The sequence below is a fragment of the Mixophyes fleayi genome, chromosome 1 (assembly GCF_038048845.1).
Source record: "Mixophyes fleayi isolate aMixFle1 chromosome 1, aMixFle1.hap1, whole genome shotgun sequence".
Taxonomy (NCBI): domain Eukaryota; kingdom Metazoa; phylum Chordata; class Amphibia; order Anura; family Limnodynastidae; genus Mixophyes; species Mixophyes fleayi.
The window spans coordinates 1963044-1982617 of NC_134402.1; the positions used below are offsets into that span (position 1 = coordinate 1963044).

Genomic DNA, 19574 nt, shown 5'->3' on the forward strand with positions numbered 1-19574 from the left:
GCCGGGTCGGTACACAGGGATAGGAGAGCCAGGGAAGTCAAACAGTCAGAGATCAGCACACAGGAAGACACTGGAAACTGGAAGACACTGCAATCCACGAAGAGCAGGAGCCAGGAACAGGTAAGTGTTGCTCTGACACTCAGCGAGTGTCAGAGTGAGGTTTTTATACTGAAGGGGATTCAAAATCCCCGCCTCTAGGGTTGTGGTCATGTGACCGCCTCCGGGTGCGGTCACATGGTCCTGAATGCGGAAGTGCGGCTGGACGGAGCGGCCGGGATCAGGTAAGTCCGTGACAGTTGTACAGAAGAATCTACATCATACAGAAGGATATTATCCCCTTCATTCTTTGATAGGGATATATGACTTTCAGACCAAAGATCTTCTAACATATTCAGACCCTCAAAACCTAAATTGTTTGTATATTTTTTACATGCCGGTTTCATTATTTGATATAATTTTACCTTCTGGTGAATAAATTGCACTGAAAGACTTCATCAGTTCAATGACTCCAACTCAAAAAGAAGCGTGGGTTGCCTTTACTGTGGTCATAAAAAACTTTTTGGGAAACCAAAAGGACCCAAATTACAAGGAAATGGTGGAAACAATGCTGAAAGCGTTCCACAAGCTTGGTTGCTCCATGCGCTTAAAAGTCTATTTTCTCAACTCACACCTTAACTATTTTCCTGAAAATTTGGGAGCAGTGAGTGAAGAGCAGGGAGAACGTTTCCATGAAGATATAAAAGAAATGGAAAGAAGGTATCAAGGGAAATGGAGTGTTACGATGATGTCTGACTACTGATGTATGTTGTACAGGGATCTTCCGGAAGCCACCTACAAGAGGAAAAGCTCAAAATGAAGTTTAGAGTTTAAAAAAAGACGATTTCACAAGCAATCTACTTGAGTGTGGTGTTAATTTTGTCGTCCCCTGTGCAAATGAGTTAATATTTTTCATGTAAATAAAATATTTGCGTTGAGATTTTTTTAAACGATGACCACCCGTTTGTTCGAAAACCTGACGTCCCAGGACAAAACGGCTGTCATTTTTGGATTCAGCGCACCAAAAAATGTAAGAATCAGTGTCACGGGCACTAGGAGTCTTTACCCAGGGATCACCAGGTGATAGGCTTACCAGAGCAGTATAGGTGGTAATATGGTACTCTGGTAGCAGGGTGATCACGGAACAGGAAATAGCAGATGATGAGATGCTCAAGAAAGTCTATGACTAGCAGCACTGGCAATATGAAGGTAATAATACACGAGGAACTGTATGGACAAAGGACACGTGAAGGTAGTCAGTGGTCTGCGGTAGCAAGTTGTACCACTGCTATAGTGAGGAGGAATGTCCAACAGAAACGAGGAGGTGATGAGAGTCAGCGGTCTGCGGATAGCAAGTTGTACCGCTGTCTGAGTGAAGGAATGGAATCCAAGTGGAGGTATCCGGGGAGTCAGTGGTCTGCGTTAGCAATTTGTACCACTGCTATGTGAGAGGATACTGGAACAGGTGATACTGGAAACAGGGATCAGTGGTCTGCCTCTAGCAAGTTGTACCACTGAATATATATGTGAGGAGGTGCACGGGGAGAGACTGCAACACAAGATATACACGGGCACCTTAAACTTGATCCACAGTAATATGCACAATATATATATATATATATATGACTGAACAGCACTGCCATAATAGAAAGTCTCTTGAAGTAATCCGGCACGAGATAACACAGTCAATGATGGCAATAGACTCAGCGGATAGCAAACTCCAGAGGAGAACCAACACAGTCCAGCAAGATATGCAATACACCAGCACAGTCAATGAGAAGTATGCATACCGTGGTTCAGAAGCAGGCAGTCAGACAGGAGTGCAGAGATACCTGAACGGCAGGAGGCCGGCAGGATGCAAAGTCCCTGGATGGGTGAAGCGGTGGTCTAGTAGGTGCAGCGCACAGGTAGGTAGACCAGCAGGGAAACAAATATACAGGAATCAGTAGAGCGTGGAACTGGACTCCTGGAGGACCCTGGAGAATGGCGATGGTCTAGCAGAGAGGTAAATAGAGAGACACGAATCCAATGCTGACAGGCGGGTAGAGACCAGCGGGAACACAGGAAAGCGTGGAGAGCGGATCAGCAGTAGATGGATGAGTAGAGCTGAGGAGTAGCAGCAGCAGGTCTCTGCGGACACACGGAGGTAGCCAATAGCAACCAGCAGGTGCAGTAACGATGGGACACGGGAGTGCAGAGTTGAACTGGAACTGTTGATCACGGAGAGTAGCGGATAGCAATAGTTGCAGCAGTCTCGAGGAAACACGGGAGAGTTGAGATGAACTGAAGACTGAAGCGCACAGAGGCAGCGGATAGGAATTAGCCAAACAGTCACGATGAAACACAGACGAGTTGCAGGTTGAAGACTGTAGTGCACGGAGGCAGCGGATAGGAATCAGCTAACAGTCACGATGACAACACAGACGAGTTGCAGGTTGAAGACTGTAGTGCACGGAGGCAGCGGATAAGAATCAGCTAACAGTCACGATGATGAACAGGTGAGTAGATGTGGCTTGAAGGCTGTAGTGCACGGAGGCAGCGATAGGAATCAGCTAACAGTCACAATAATATATGGTAGAGTTGAAGTGGTTAGAAGACTGTAGTGCACGGAGGCAGCGGATAGGAATCAGCTAACAGTCACGATGAAACACAGAAAGGTAGAAGTGGTATTGGAACCACAGTAGTAGCAGTGGTTTGAAACCACAGAGGTAGAAGTGGTTTGGAAACCACAGGAATCAGCAGCGCTGAATAAACGAGGAAACACAGGAACACCTTCAGAGACTCATGGGGAATGAGACTCCAAGATCAGGCAACGTGGTGTTGACCACAGGTGCTTAATATAGGGAGTGTTGCCTGATCTGCCAATTAAGTTAAAGGAACATACACTGAAGGATCAGAAAGGGCTGCGCATGCGCAGTCCCTCAGGATGGAGGACGGCCACGGTTCCTAAATGTCCGGGAAGAAGCACTCACAGTCCGGTGAGTGACAGTACCCCCCCTTTTAAAGGTGGGCACAGAACGCCTGGAACCGGGCTTGTCCGGATTTTTGGAATAAAACTTCTTCAGAAGGGTAGGAGCATTAAGATCTTCAGCTTTGATCCATGAGCGCTCCTCAGGACCAAAGCCCTTCCAATGAACGAGGAAACGGAGAACTCCTCGCGAAATTTTTGCATCCAATACCTCAGTAATCTCGAAATCCTCCTCCTGATGAACTTGAACTGGCTGCGGTGCTGAGGGAGGAGTCGAGAAACGGTTGATGATGAGAGGTTTGAGCAAGGACACATGGAAGGCATTGGAAATCCGAAGATTCTTAGGAAGAAGAAGTTTAACACATACTGGATTGATAACTTGAATGATCCTATATGGACCAATAAAACGAGGGGCGAATTTCATAGATGGAACCTTCAAACGAATATTTTTGGTAGATAACCAGACACGATCACCAATTTTTAGTGGTGGAATAGCCCGCCTCTTCTTATCTGCGAAAGACTTATATTTGTTAGATGTCTTCTTTAAACAGGTTTTGACCTGAGACCAGATATTTTTGAAGGTCTGACAAGCAGTCTCCACAGCAGGAACTTGGGTGGGCGGGAGGGCAGGAAATTCCGGAAAAGACGGATGGTGACCGTAGACCACAAAGAATGGAGTTTTGGATGATGACTCATGGTACATGTTGTTATGGGCGAATTCAGCCCAAGGAAGCAATTCTACCCAGTTGTCTTGATTGGCTGAAGAGAACATCCTTATAAAAGTCTCAAGATCTTGATTAACTCGTTCCGTTTGTCCGTTAGATTGCGGATGGTAAGAAGATGAGAGTGCTAATCGTATGCCCAAGGTTTTACAAAGGGCCCGCCAGAATCTGGAAACGAATTGTACTCCTCTATCTGACACAATCTCAGACGGACATCCATGGATGCGGAAGATTTCTTTAATGAAATGTTCAGCCAGAGTAGACGAGGAAGGCAAACCAGACAGAGGGACGAAATGAGCCATCTTCGAAAATCTGTCTACCACTACCCAAATAGTATTGTGATTCTTACTTTGTGGCAAATCAGTAACGAAATCCATACTAATATGGGTCCAAGGCTTGGACGGAATGGGTAGTGGTCGCAGCAACCCTGCTGGAGTTCTGCGGGAGGATTTGAACTGAGAACATAAATCACAGGAAGCAATAAACTCTTTGACGTCTCTCCTCATTGAAGGCCACCAGTAACTTCGAGAGAGAATCTCAAAGGTCTTGTGTTCACCGGCGTGTCCAGAAAAACGAGAGGCATGGAACCACGAAAGGATTTTCCTCCTCAGAGTAGGAGGCACGAGGGTCTTCCCCAATGGCAGCATTTTGGTGGATGAGGCAGCCAGTGAAATACATTTGGGGTCTAGAATAGCATGGTTGGGAACCTCTTCTACATCAGAGGACGTCACAAAAGCTCGAGATAGAGCGTCAGCTTTCTTGTTCTTAGCGGCTGGTTTGAAGGTTATAATTAATTCAAAACGGGAAAAGAAAAGAGACCATCTTGCTTGACGAGGGTTCAAGCATTGGGCAGATTGCAGATATGACAAGTTCTTATGATCCGTGAAGATCGTCACCGGATGGCGAGCTCCTTCCAACAAGTATCTCCATTCCTCTAATGCAGCTTTGATGGCCAGCAACTCCTTGTCCCCGATTGTATAATTTTTCTCTGCGGGCAGAAGACCCCGAGAGTAGAAGGCACAAGGATGTAATTTTTGTTGCTCCGAGCGTTGGGAGAGAATGGCTCCTAAGCCCACATTAGAGGCATCTACTTCTAGGAAGAAGGGGAGTGTCACATCAGGCTGTCGAAGAATGGGAGCAGATGAGAAGGACTCTTTGAGAATTTGAAAGGCTTGGAGAGCCTCAGATGACCATTGCTTAGTATTAGCCCCTTTCCGAGTCAGGGCCACAATAGGAGATGCAATGGATGAAAAGTCTTGAATGAAGCGTCTATAGTAATTGGCAAAACCTAAAAAACGCTGGATGGCACGAAGAGTAGTTGGCTGGGGCCAATGTAATACAGCATTTACTTTGTCTGGATCCATCTTCAGGCCAACTCCGGAAACTATATACCCCAAGAATGGAATCTGGGGCAACTCGAATGAACATTTTTCCAATTTACAGAACAATGAATTTTTCCGTAGTCTGGAGAGGACCTCTGCCACATGTTGGTGATGAGAAGGCAGGTCCTGTGAAAAGATCAATATGTCGTCCAGGTAGACAACGACACATACATATAATAAGTCCCGAAAGATCTCATTGATGAAGCCTTGGAAAACAGCGGGGGCATTACACAGCCCGAAAGGCATTACTAAATATTCGTAATGCCCATCTCTGGTGTTGAACGCTGTCTTCCATTCGTCACCGGAACGGATTCTAATTAAATTGTAGGCACCACGAAGATCCAACTTAGTAAATATCCGAGCTCCCTTGATGCGATCGAATAGCTCAGTGATCAGCGGAATGGGATACCGATTCTTGATAGTAATGGCGTTGAGTCCACGAAAATCTATGCAAGGGCGTAGTGATCCATCCTTCTTTTTGACGAAGAAGAACCCAGCTCCAGCGGGAGAGGTGGAAGGTCGAATAAACCCACGCTGGAGATTCTCCTGTATGTACTCAGATGTGGCTTGAGTTTCAGGTAACGAGAGTGGATAGACCCGACCCCTGGGAGGAGTCTTGCCAGGTAGAAGGTCGATCGGACAATCCCAAGAACGATGAGGAGGAAGACGTTCAGACTGAGCTTTATCAAACACATCGGCAAATGAAGCATACTGAGGAGGGAGTCCCGGGGAGGAAGATGAGATGGAAGATTGCTGTACTTTAAGAGGAATAACTTGGGAAAGGCAACGATGGTGACATTCAGACCCCCAAGACGTAACTTGAGGGGTGCGCCAGTCAATCTGGGGAGAGTGACACTGAAGCCATGGAAGGCCTAAGACAATCGGACTTGTCGTAACTGGAAGAATTAAAAACGAAATTTCTTCATGGTGTAGTACACCAATCTGAAGTGTTACTGGAGACGTACTCTGGGTGATGAGACCATTGATGAGACGTGATCCATCTATAGCCGTCACAGTAATGGGTGTTTTTAAAGTAATCACTGGTAGGGACCATTGATTCACTAGTGATTTAGAAATGAAATTTCCTGCTGCTCCAGAATCAATCAATGCCTGTGACTCGAAGGATTTGGTCGCAAAGGAAATCGTAACATCAAAAGCGCAGACTTTAGATTTCATAGACGATGGAGAGGACTCCAGGGACCCTAACTTCACCTCTCCAGAACTAGTTAGGGCCTGGCATTTCCCGATCTCTTAGGGCAAGAGCTGAGCATATGCGTGGAATCAGCACAATAGATACAGAGTCTATTCTTTACTCTTCGTTTCCTCTCCTCTGAAGATAATTTGGAACGTCCTATCTCCATGGGAATCACAGAGGGTGAAGCTGGACGAAATTGAGGGGTTGAACGAAGAGGTGCTTTAACAGCAGTTGTTTTCTCAGACTCTCTTTCACGAAATCTCATATCTATACGATGGCAAAGAGAGATCAAATCTTCTAGTGACGAAGGAAGCTCTTGGGTAGTCAGTGCATCTTTAATTTTATCGGAGAGCCCCTGCCAGAAGGCGGCAACTAATGCTTCAGTGTTCCACTGAAGTTCAGAGGCTAAGATCCTAAATTGAATGACGTACTGGCCTACTGTATGAGAACCTTGTCGTAAACGAAGAATGCTGGAAGCAGCGGAGGTCACACGACCTGGTTCATCGAACACACTTCGGAACGTAGAAATGAATTTGGCACTATCTTGTAGAATTGGATCGTTTCTTTCCCACAGAGGGGAGGCCCAAGCCAGGGCTTGTCCAGAAAACAATGAGATAAGATAGGCCACTCTGGAACGATGGGTAGAAAAATTTTGAGTTTGGAGCTCAAAATGGACTGAACATTGGTTAAGGAAACCCCTACAAGTTTTGGGGTCTCCATCGTACTTTGACGGAGTAGGCAGGTGAAGCGTGGGAGCTGTAGACACCTGGGATGGCACTGGGGAAACGGAGGAAAGCACAGGAGCTTCAATATTAGCTGTAACAGTCTGTCCAGATGTTCCTTGGGAGGTTAACGATTGGTAACATTGAAGTAACAGCTGTTGGCGAGCATCCTGTTGCTCCACACGGCTGACCAGATGCTGCAGCATCTCTTTAGCGGTAGGTTCCGTATCTGGGTCTGTCATGGCCTGATCTTACTGTCACGGGCACTAGGAGTCTTTACCCAGGGATCACCAGGTGATAGGCTTACCAGAGCAGTATAGGTGGTTATATGGTACTCTGGTAGCAGGGTGATCACGGAACAGGAAATAGCAGATGATGAGATGCTCAAGAAAGTCTATGACTAGCAGCACTGGCAATATGAAGGTAATAATACACAAGGAACTGTATGGACAAAGGACACGTGAAGGTAGTCAGTGGTCTGCGGTAGCAAGTTGTACCACTGCTATAGTGAGGAGGAATGTCCAACAGAAACGAGGAGGTGATGAGAGTCAGCGGTCTGCGGATAGCAAGTTGTACCGCTGTCTGAGTGAAGGAATGGAATCCAAGTGGAGGTATCCGGGGAGTCAGTGGTCTGCGTTAGCAAGTTGTACCACTGCTATGTGAGAGGATACTGGAACAGGTGATACCGGAAACAGGGATCAGTGGTCTGCCTCTAGCAAGTTGTACCACTGAATATATATGTGAGGAGGTGCACGGGGAGAGACTGCAACACAAGATATACACGGCACCTTAAACTTGATCCACAGTAATATGCACAATATATATATATATATATAACTGAACAGCACTGCCATAATAGAAAGTCTCTTGAAGTAATCCGGCACGAGATAACACAGTCAATGATGGCAATAGACTCAGCGGATAGCAAACTCCAGAGGAGAACCAACACAGTCCAGCAAGATATGCAATACACCAGCACAGTCAATGAGAAGTATGCATACCGTGGTTCAGAAGCAGGCAGTCAGACAGGAGTGCAGAGATACCTGAACGGCAGGAGGCCGGCAGGATGCAAAGTCCCTGGATGGGTGAAGCGGTGGTCTAGTAGGTGCAGCGCACAGGTAGGTAGACCAGCAGGGAAACAAATATACAGGAATCAGTAGAGCGTGGAACTGGACTCCTGGAGGACCCTGGAGAATGGCGATGGTCTAGCAGAGAGGTAAATAGAGAGACACGAATCCAATGCTGACAGGCGGGTAGAGACCAGCGGGAACATAGGAAAGCGTGGAGAGCGGATCAGCAGTAGATGGATGAGTAGAGCTGAGGAGTAGCAGCAGCAGGTCTCTGCGGACACACGGAGGTAGCCAATAGCAACCAGCAGGTGCAGTAACGATGGGACACGGGAGTGCAGAGTTGAACTGGAACTGTTGATCACGGAGAGTAGCGGATAGCAATAGTTGCAGCAGTCTTGAGGAAACACGGGAGAGTTGAGATGAACTGAAGACTGAAGCGCACAGAGGCAGCGGATAGGAATCAGCCAAACAGTCACGATGAAACACAGACGACTTGCAGGTTGAAGACTGTAGTGCACGGAGGCAGCGGATAGGAATCAGCTAACAGTCACGATGACAACACAGACGAGTTGCAGGTTGAAGACTGTAGTGCACGGAGGCAGCGGATAAGAATCAGCTAACAGTCACGATGATGAACAGGTGAGTAGATGTGGCTTGAAGGCTGTAGTGCACGGAGGCAGCGATAGGAATCAGCTAACAGTCACAATAATATATGGTAGAGTTGAAGTGGTTAGAAGACTGTAGTGCACGGAGGCAGCGGATAGGAATCAGCTAACAGTCACGATGAAACACAGAAAGGTAGAAGTGGTATGGGAACCACAGTAGTAGCAGTGGTTTGGAAACCACAGAGGTAGAAGTGGTTTGGAAACCACAGGAATCAGCAGCGCTGAATAAACGAGGAAACACAGGAACACCTTCAGAGACTCATGGGGAATGAGACTCCAAGATCAGGCAACGTGGTGTTGACCACAGGTGCTTAATATAGGGAGTGTTGCCTGATCTGCCAATTAAGTTAAAGGAACATACACTGAAGGATCAGAAAGGGCTGCGCATGCGCAGTCCCTCAGGATGGAGGACGGCCACGGTTCCTAAATGTCCGGGAAGAAGCACTCACAGTCCGGTGAGTGACAATCAGTCAACGAAACCAAAACAGCTGTCCAAAAATTTTTTTTGCAGACCTGTGTTATCGTCCAATCTCACTTCTCAATGCAGGTATAAAACTATTTGCCAAGGTATTAGCTACTCGTCTAAACTACCACCTAACATCTTTAATATTTCGCGACCAGGTAGGCTTTGTTCCAACCAGACAAGCCCTGGACAACACAAGGAGAAGTATAGCCATCATCGCACACATCAACAAAAATAATGTTTCCTCGGTCATCCTAGCTTTAGATGCGGAGAAGGCCTTTGACAGGTTTCCGTGGTCCTTCATGTTTCGCACACTTAGTCACTTTGGCTTCCAAGGAGCTTCTCACCGCTATTCAAGCTCTCTATTATCGCCCCTCTTCATCTGTACTAACCAATCGGTTACTGTCTTCCGCCTTTCCCTTAAGAAATGGTACAAGACAGGGATGCCTTCTATCGCCTCTAATCTACGGCCTTTGTGTAGAACCCCTAGCAGCTGCAATTCGCCAGAATCCAGATATTCTGGGGATTCAAATAGGACCTCGCCTTTTTAAACTGTCCTTATTTGCGGATAATGTCTTGTTAACGCTCTCCAACCCCATAATTCACTTCCCAACTTGCTTGAGGAGCTGGCGGAAAATGGCTCAGTCTCAAATTATAAAATCAAAAACTCTAAGTCGGAGGCCCTTGCCATCCAGGAACCGGATGCAAAAAAACTCAATACTCGAAACTAAATTCACATTTCAATGGTGCCCCAAATGTCTACATTACCTAGGGACACTCATCACCAAGGAATACAGCACACTTTTCCAAACTAACTATATCCCACTTATAGACACCATCAAAAGGGACTTAATCAAATGGGCTCCCCTCTACATCTCGTGGTTTGGTAGAATAAATGTGATAAAAATGAATGTCCTCCCCAAAATTTTATACCTATTTCAAACGCTCCCGATCTCGGTTCCGAAGACTTTCCTGTCCTCCCTACAACAGATATGTGGAGAATTTGTGTGGCATCATAAAAATCCTCAACTTCGGCGCTCCTGCTTAGCCAAACCGACTGTATCTGAGGGGTAGGGGCTACCGATTTTTGAACATTACTACCAGGCAGTCAACCTCAGCCACATTATCTCCTGGCATACAACCCCAGGAAAAAAGAGATGGGTAGACTTAGAGAATGCACTAACAACCGACCACATTCTACAATACCTTCCTTGGCTCCAACTTACCCAGAGACCAGCCTCGGTATACTGTCACCCCACTATACAATTCACGCTAAGCATATGGGACAAACTTATCAGGAAGAAGACGGACATCGCTACATTCCCTTCACCTCTTACTCCACTTTGGCATTACCTCCAGGGAATTTAATCTTGTATATCACACCCTGGTAGAGAGCAGGTAGAACCCAATTCGAACACATCTCAGGGGAATATTTTCTGATCTTAGTGAAAGAGCGGGCCTCACGTCTTCCTTGCATTTCTCCTACATTCAAATCAGAGGGTTTATCCAAGCCCAATGTAAATCCTCCAAATTGCGGAAACCTACCTCCTTTGAGAAATTTTGCATTCACCGAGTAGGTTTCCCAGGATTGGTGTCTCTCATATACCGTTGTATATCTTATCACCGACCCCTGAGACCTTGGGACCGTTTGAGACAACATGGGGGCGTGACACTCAGAAGACTTTGGACAAGGAGGGTTGGTCCAAGCTGAGGCTCAGGATTTCTAAGGTATCAATTAACACCTCAATCAGGGAAAATGCATTCAAAGTTTACACACGTTGGTATCTGGTACCCACTCAATTACACAGACTTTATCCGGACACGTCTGATCTCTGCTGGAGGAGGTGAGGGAGCAGTGGGGACTGTTTACCATATCTGGTGGCAATGCCCTCACATCTCAAACTTTGTGGCGACAGGTGACTGTGCTACTTACTCAGATCCTGGACAGTGACATAATCCTCGAAACCCTGGTCATGCTGCTTTGTTCTCCGGTGAAAACCATTGATAAACATAGGGACAAACTTGTACAACACGTCTGTGCAGCTATCCACTTACAAATTGCTGCAGATTGGAAATCCTCATCCCCTCCATGTCTCCAGGCGGTGATCTCTTGGGTGTGGTATATAGTGTCGATGGAGTACATCACAAGCCTTTTAAAGGATAAGGTTTTAAACTTTCACAAGACATGGGATTCATAGTACACATTTTATCACACTCCATCACCTGGTACTAGATGAGCCACTTCCTCACTTCTTGACATTTAAGTGTTTTTCTCTTTTCTTCTTTCTCCAAAAGTATTGTCTAGTGGTGCATATCACCCCACCTTAGATGGACATCTTGTCTTCCCTTACCACCCCCTTTCCCTTCCCTGGTCCCTTCCCCTTTCCTACATTTATACAGAAAAATCCAACAACATTGTTCTTTTCCCAGCCTGGATTCTGGGATAACATTCAGATTCAGGTATTACCTGTCAGACTCACTATTGCAATAAAATGATTTTGAACATGCTCCCTACTCTTCGAATATATTTAGTAGCACATGTATAAACTCTATTTTCTATCTATAAAAATTATATGTAATAATGTCATATTTATTTAGAAGTCAAATATCTAATGCCAATTGTTTTTCACTTTATGTTCCTGTTGTTGTCGAAAATAAACAGATTTTAAAAAAAAAAAAAAGGGTGATTTTCTAACGTCCAAAGTGCTACAAGACTCTTATTTCCATATTCCGATCTAAGTGCAACATCAGCGATTCCTAAGGTTATTTATTTCATGCACAAGGACTTTTGTCAAGGTGCTGGCTGTTCTCATAGCCTCTCTCAGGAAGGAGGAAGATGTTCCTGTGACAGGAAGAACAGTACACATCACCCAGTGGTATTGTTCCTACAGAAACATGGATCAATCATCGACATGGAAAAATAGTCGTGTCCTTCTCACCAGTTACAGTTCTTGGGTGTACAGATATGACTTTATCAGATTGAAGAATGAGCAATACTGAGCATCTGACAAACCAATCCGGTCCCAGCAAGAGACTTCAAAATGGTCTCCTACTGGGAATATTCTCCTCCATCATTGGCATTGTTCCATGGCCAAGGTAATTCTATCTGTAATCAGAGGAAATAAAGGGCCTTTTATCCAAGAGCAAAGGGCACAGGTGCACAAATATTCTGAAAATAAGAAATGTTTCATCATCATCATCATCATCACCATTTATTTATATAGCACCACTAATTCCGCAGCGCTGTACAGAGAACTCACATCAGTCCCCCATTGGGGCTTACAGTCTAAATTCCCTAACATACACACACATACACACATAGAATAGGCAGGGGCAAACAAAGGATTTTTAAGGGGGGGTTTCCAAATAGTTGAATTCGGAACAAAGCAAAAATAAAACATAAAAAATAAAGAGCCACAATAAGCTGTCAACATAAACTTTTTTACTGTAAATAAAAAGTACAAGTGAGTCAAAAAATGATTTCTTATTCACATAGTATAACATCATGTAATAATAAGATTGAAAATAATAAATAACAAAACACAATAATAAAACATTTTTTGTTATCAAAATATCTAGTGCTCAACCATTAATTCAATACTTTGAATGTCAAAAAAAGCCCAATTCCATTCTACGCTTATGGAGTCCAATAAACTCTGCTAATACATCATCCACAGCAGGAGCGGTTTTATTATGGATGTGAAGTAAGGCTTAGACCACTCAGACGACTCTGCCCCATAGTGCTGCGCAGATGGGTTTTCAGAAGCTTTAGAGAACTAAAGCTGCTCTCAGCCTCACAGGTCGTGACTGGAAGGACACATAATATCTTCAGCAGGGTGTTGATGTTAGGATATGCCAGCTTACTAGCATGGCACAGAGCTTCCGAAGGAGTAGTGGGGAGAAGTGCTCTATCCTGAGCCAGTCAATGATGTTTCCATAACAATAGCTCAGTATGAAATGTTCTTGGTGATGGAAGATCATCTTCATACATGTCAGTGAAGGTATTTTGAACTTGGCTGTAATTCTCGATGTCGGTAACTAGTACGGATGGGATTATTGTCAGTGCCGTCATAGCTTTTGTTTGGTGTACTGAGAAACGCATGTCAAGCTCGCCAATTAAGTAATCAAGATAAGGAATGGTAATGACACGCCTATAATAAATTTCAGGGTTTTCAGCTGACGTGTTATTTCTATTGGTCTGACGACCACAGGTACGTGGGAGAGAAGGTGTAACTTCAAACTGTAATCCCAAATCAACAGCTTTCTTAAAAAGTACTGTATGCTGGTTTTCCACATCCTCTCTGATCCCTGCTATTGTCACTTTCACACCATCAAGTGCAGAACAGCCCTTGACAATGTCATTAGCTATAGATTGTAACAATACATTTAGTTCTTTCACAAAGGACATACAGTGCTGTACTACTACTAAAGAGATGATGTGGTCAAAAGCAGTTAAAGAAAGGTAAAGTGCTTTGGCATCAACAACACTATCTCTGTTCCATGATACAGGATTATCAGATGAAGGATCATAAATGTCCACAAAACATTTGACTGTTGCTGGATATAAGTCAAGAAATGTCTCCCGTGCATGATGTCGTTCTATCCAGCGGGTTCTGCACAAAGACTTTAATCTTTTCCTTCTGGCTTCAGGGCACTCACTTGTAATAGCAGCATCAAGAGCATTCTGTTGTTTAGGGTGAGAGTCAAAATATATATATACTCTGTCAACAACACCAAACATATTTCTCACCATGGGAATCTGAGAAGCTGCCATGAGGGCCAGGTTTAAAACATGGGAGCAGCAATGGGTGTACCCAGCCCTTGGGTACTGCTGAGATATAATTGCAGCAGCACTTTCCCTGCCATTGATCCTGCACCATCATATCCGGGCCTCTAAGTTTTTCCAAAGTCCTGCAATTTTAAGACCTGTGATGATTTCCTTGGCAATTTGTTGACCATTGATGTTCCCACATATGTCTATGATTTCATTTTGGATGCGCCAGCTGGTGTATCTTGAGTTTTTGGCAGAATTTTGTAGATGATCTCTCAATTCACTGTCTCCTTGACTTCGGTATTCTAAAATGGCATTAAAGTTTCCTTTGTTTGCAGAATCATCCCTAATACTGTCTCGATGGCCTCTTAGAGCAATATTTTGATGACCACACATAATAATGGCACTGATAATTGGTTTAAGCTTAGATCTATTTTGCTAAAAATTCTTACATCTTTCATGGCTTAGGTAGTGGTCCACTGGTTTCTGGATTCCCTTATAAGTCTGTTTAAACTCTGAGGCTACAATACATTTTTGTCCAATTTGAAAACGGAACAGACACAAAATTTTCAACAGCACCACTTGATGGAGGGAAGACAGCACAGAAAACCCTGCATCAAGTGACTTAGAATATGCCAGCCATTTGAATTGTAACATATACTCATGCTTCAATTTACGCTGCTTTCCATACATAAGCGTCTTCGGAAACTGGAAATCTAATGGAGGTTTATAGAAATTCTCAAGAAGATTGAACTTCTCTGCATCACTTAGTGACTGAGTTAAGGCAATGCTGATGTCAGGCTGTGGAGGAAGCTGTTCAACATGTGGAACTGTAGGTGGATTTGCTAGTTCTGCCAATGATGGTCCTGCCTCACCCTCACAACATCGTTCTGATACACTTGGGCATGTCTCTATGCTAGTTATTGGGGTGGTTAGTACTGCAGATGATGGTCCTGCATCATCCTCATAGCATGTTTCTGATACACTTGGACATGTTTCTATGGGCCTGATTCATTAAGGATCTTAAATGAAGAGGATCCTTATTTCAGTCTCCTGGACAAAACCATGTTACAATGGAAGGGGTGCAAATGAGTGTTCTGTTTTGCACATAAGTTAAATACTGACTGTTTTTCATGTAACACACACATACTTGATAGCTTATTTGTACACTGAAATTTAAAGTTGATATGTGTGTGCTACATGAAAAACAGGCAGTATTTAACTTATGTGCAAAACAGAACACTCATTTGCACCCCTTCCATTGTAACATGGTTTTGTCCAGGAGACTGAAATAAGAATCCTCTTCATTTAAGATCCTTAATGAATCAGGCCCCTGATGACTAAATGTATAGAGTGCTGTAGATGGAATAATTTGTTTGTCCATTGTGAGACTGAAATTTTCGTTTCAGAGTCACATAAGCTACCTAAATCATCATCATCATCATCAACATTTATTTATATAGCGCCAGCAAATTCCGTAGCGCTTTACAATTGGGAACAAACATTAATAAGACAATACTGGGTAATACATACAGACAGAGAGGTAAGAGAACCCTGCTTGAAAGCTTACAATCTATAGGACAATGGGAGTTAGAAACACAAGGACATGTGCTACATCATATTGCACAATGGACCAGCCAGACTGCAAAGGTAAAAGTACTGAGTGGGCTGTGTGTGTTGCAATGTTGGTCAGAGGGTTGTTGTCTTGCGTTAGCTGTGTAGAGGATGGTAATAGGGTAATCTAGGGAAATTAAGATGATGGTTGAGGAATATCATAACCTTGTCTGAAGAGGTGGGTTTTCAGTGAACGTTTGAAGGTTTGAAGACTAGAGGAAAGTCTTACTGTGCGTGGGAGGGAATTCCAAAAAGTAGGTGCAGCCCGGAAAAAATCCTGTAACCGAGAATGAGAGGATGTGATGAGAGTGGAAGAGAGACGTAGATCTTGTGCAGAACGGAGGTGTCGAGTAGGGGGGATTTCGAGACAAGTGAGGAAATGTATGTCGGTGCAATTTTGTTGATGGCCATGTATGTTAGCAGAAAAATTTTATATTGGATTCATTGATATACAGGCAGCCAATGTAGAGACTGACAGAGTGGCTCAGCAGAGGAATAACGGTTTGTAAGGAAAATCAATCTAGCCGCTGCGTGTAAAATAGATTGTAGAGGTTCAAGTCTGACTTTGGGAAGACCAGTAAGGAGGGAATTGCAATAGTCGATGTGGGAGATGATGAGTGCATGAATTAATGTTTTTGCGGTGTCTTGTGTCAGATATGTGCGTATTCTGGAAATGTTCTAAATTCGTAAGGACATATGGATAACTATAACAAGGTGGTTTTAATCAGTGTGACAGGAATGAGTGACTATTCTGCTGTCATTCTCTAAACGACTAGAGGACCAGATTAAGAGCACAGTTCTTTAGGTAAATCATGTCAGTGTGTACGCACAAATTGACTGAGCGAATGGACCTTCAGTCATAGGTACAAATGTTGTAGATAACACGTCGGTTGGAAAATTCTTCAGTGTGCACCGAGCCTAACTCTCACCAGGATACACCTGAAAGTATTGGAACTCTGCACAAGACTTCAGATCTATGGAACAAAATGGATTCATTTAATCTTATCATAACACACACAAATGAAAACTTTTGAATTGTCAGAAAAACTGATTTGTTCAAGTATAATCATATCAATTTTCATTGTTGGTTGTATTTTGGAAACAAAGCTTGACAAGAATAGAAAGAAGGGCCAAAGACACTGCGATTCTGATGGCCAATTTGATAACAATGTAACTAATTGATCACAAATTGCACAATATTTGGGCTCATAAAGATGGCCCATGCTGGACAATGTCTTCTCTGGATCTTCAAGATGTTGATTGTGATGGCTTTATAATCATGTTGGACAGTGACTGTATATGACTTTGGTAACGGCTCCATAGGTCTTAGCCATTCAGTTTGAGTGCCAAACTGTTGTCTCTCTCAGACGTAGCCAAAATGGACTTGTACGAAGACCTTTACAGGTGCCTGATTCCTTTATCTCTTATCTGTTTCCTTCATGTCTGTTCTAAGAAAGTGTAACATAAAAGGATCACAGCCAGATCCTCAGAGTTCTCTGGCCAAGTAGTTGTTACTGTCACTAACCCTATTGCTTCTTGTTCACTATCTGTGTAATGGTTCATATGGGCCAGTGACATTGAATAACCAAAAGCCACAAAGGTTCTTTGTACAGTGACATGTACCCTTAAGCTGACTACCTGTAGCATTGAAGAAAGCCCCAGACATACTTTTCTGGTAACAGTAGCCGTGTGGTGGAAATGAAACTAGTCAGATTCCATTATGAACATTAATCAACAAATTGTTGATTCATTTATTATATCTCTCTATGCATGCCTAAGACAGTTTATTTATCTACAGTTTCCATCTCTTACAGCCCAGAGAGAAGGATAACACTCATCCTGTGAGCAAACGTGTGATAATCAGTCATTAGTTATATTAGAACTGAATGCACAGATCCAACCACTCAGTAGAAATGACGTGGAGTCCGCTGTTACTACTCTCCCTTCTCGGTGCCACCAACTTGTTCTGGATGGGAAACTGTAATAATGAGACAGAAGGTCAGTATATATATTTATATACTACTATATATATAGGGCCTGATTCATTAAGGATCTTAAATGAAGAGGATCCTTATTTCAGTCTCCTGGACAAAACCATGTTAAAATGCAAGGGGTGCAAATGAGTGTTCTGTTTTGCACATTATTTAAATACTGACTGTTTTTTCATGTAGCACACAAATACTTGATAGCTTATTTGTACACTGAAATTTAAAGTTGATATTTGTGTGCTACATGAAAAAACAGTCAGTATTTAACTTATGTGCAAAACAGAACACTCATTTGCACCCCTTGCATTTTAACATGGTTTTGTCCAGGAGACTGAAATAAGGATCCTCTTCATTTAAGATCCTTAATGAATCAGGCCCATAGTTTTGAATTCTATATGTATGTAAATGATTGTATGTAGGTACACCACCGACAGATTCATTAGTCTACTGCGCTAACATGGGGTAAGCTTGGAAAGGTCCCTTCTATCGATACTTTATAGAGCGTTTTGCTCTGTAAATGTAGTGTGTAGAAATATCTTTTTGTGACGTATTCCTGATTTTTCTTCTTATGTTTTAGGGCCAGATTACCTGTTAGGCGACCTAGGACTTGGCAGGTCCTGGGGAACTTTATCATCACAACCAATGCAGGCAGCAGGAAGGGACCTAAGTTGACTAGTGTCAGACATACTCTATTGCCCGGCTCCTGGTTGCTGGTCAGTCCCTCAAATAGCCAACAATACATTGTTCTGATGATCAAACATTTGTCCCTCCACTTCCATACCCTTTCTATACCCACAACAACGGCACATTACAACACATTACCTCCATCAGGTCAGTGTGCACAACGGCTAAGTAGACGCTGGGTGGAATGTGGAGATGTAAAGGCCGGATGGTGACACCAGTATAGATAGGTGCTGTCATTGGGATCCTTTAAATCTTGAAAACAGGCAGACCTGAAATCTCCTGATAACCATTGAATGATTCAACTCTGTGGGCGTCTTATCTGGCGGTGCTACTAGTAATTGTGTACCAAAGGTGAGATACTCATACACCAACTTCACATATAAAACTGTCCATCATAACAGCATCCAGTAACTCCAGTCTCTCTGTGTCTTTAGTAGCCACAGCTAGGTGCTTTTTTTGCTAGCACACCTGTGACAGGATGAACCATGAATGCCACCCTGTCTGTTGTGTTGCTGGGGACTGGTTGGGCTAGCCTTGCCACCATCCCCTTTCTTTATCCCAAATGTGCTCTTTACCCACAGTAGGAGAAGCTTAAGCTGCTCTACCACTAGGTTCCTTAGCGCCACCTAGAACCGTTTCCTTCTGGGTAACTCTCGATGCTTGTGTATCCCCTTGCTCATACACTTGGGCTGACATCCCTGACCTCTTGCTTTCAGATCAGGGTTGCTGTGGATGCAGGGTCGGACTGGCCCGACGAGGAGTCGGGGTATCCCCCGGTAGGCTCCGATGCCTTATGGGTCCCCTTTTCGTTGGGGTTGGGAGCAGGTACTTTAAAAAAAAAATATTGACGTGATTGCAACACTGGTGCCCCTCCCCCCTCCTCTCTGCTCTGTTGGCACTGAATGTCGGGCGTGACATCATCACGTCAGGCCCGACATTCAGTGAGGAGCGGTGTAGAGAGGAGCAATCAAGAAAGAAGACAGAAGACAAGAAGAGAAGAAAAGAGAAGAGAAGAAAGAATTCAATTAGAAGGTAAGAAAAGAAGCGGAGGCACGGGGAGCAAAGCAGGATGGTGCATAGTGATGAAAAAAGGGGGCAGGAAAGCGGGATGGCACAGAGAGATAAAGGGGGGGGAGCATGATGGTACAGGTTGATGAAAGAGGGGAGCAGGATGGCACAGAGTGATGAAAGGGGGAAGCAGCATGGCACAGAGTGATGAAAGGGGAGGAAGCAGCATGGCACAGAGTGATGAAAGAGGGGAGCAGGATGGCACAGAGTGATGAAAGAGGGGAGC

At 44.1% G+C, this 19574-nt stretch overlaps 1 protein-coding gene across 2 annotated transcripts in view; it reads left to right on the forward strand.

Annotated features, from left to right (window-relative positions):
* LOC142097491 (proteinase-activated receptor 1-like) overlaps positions 1-19574 on the forward strand; it is a 310042-nt gene that overhangs the window by 39104 nt on the left and 251364 nt on the right. For both annotated transcript variants that reach the window (XM_075179488.1, XM_075179407.1), the window contains exon 2: positions 17423-17606. In XM_075179488.1, coding sequence (XP_075035589.1) covers positions 17495-17606 — 112 coding nt within the window. In that variant the 5' untranslated portion in view covers positions 17423-17494. The remainder of the gene's footprint in view (positions 1-17422; positions 17607-19574) is intronic.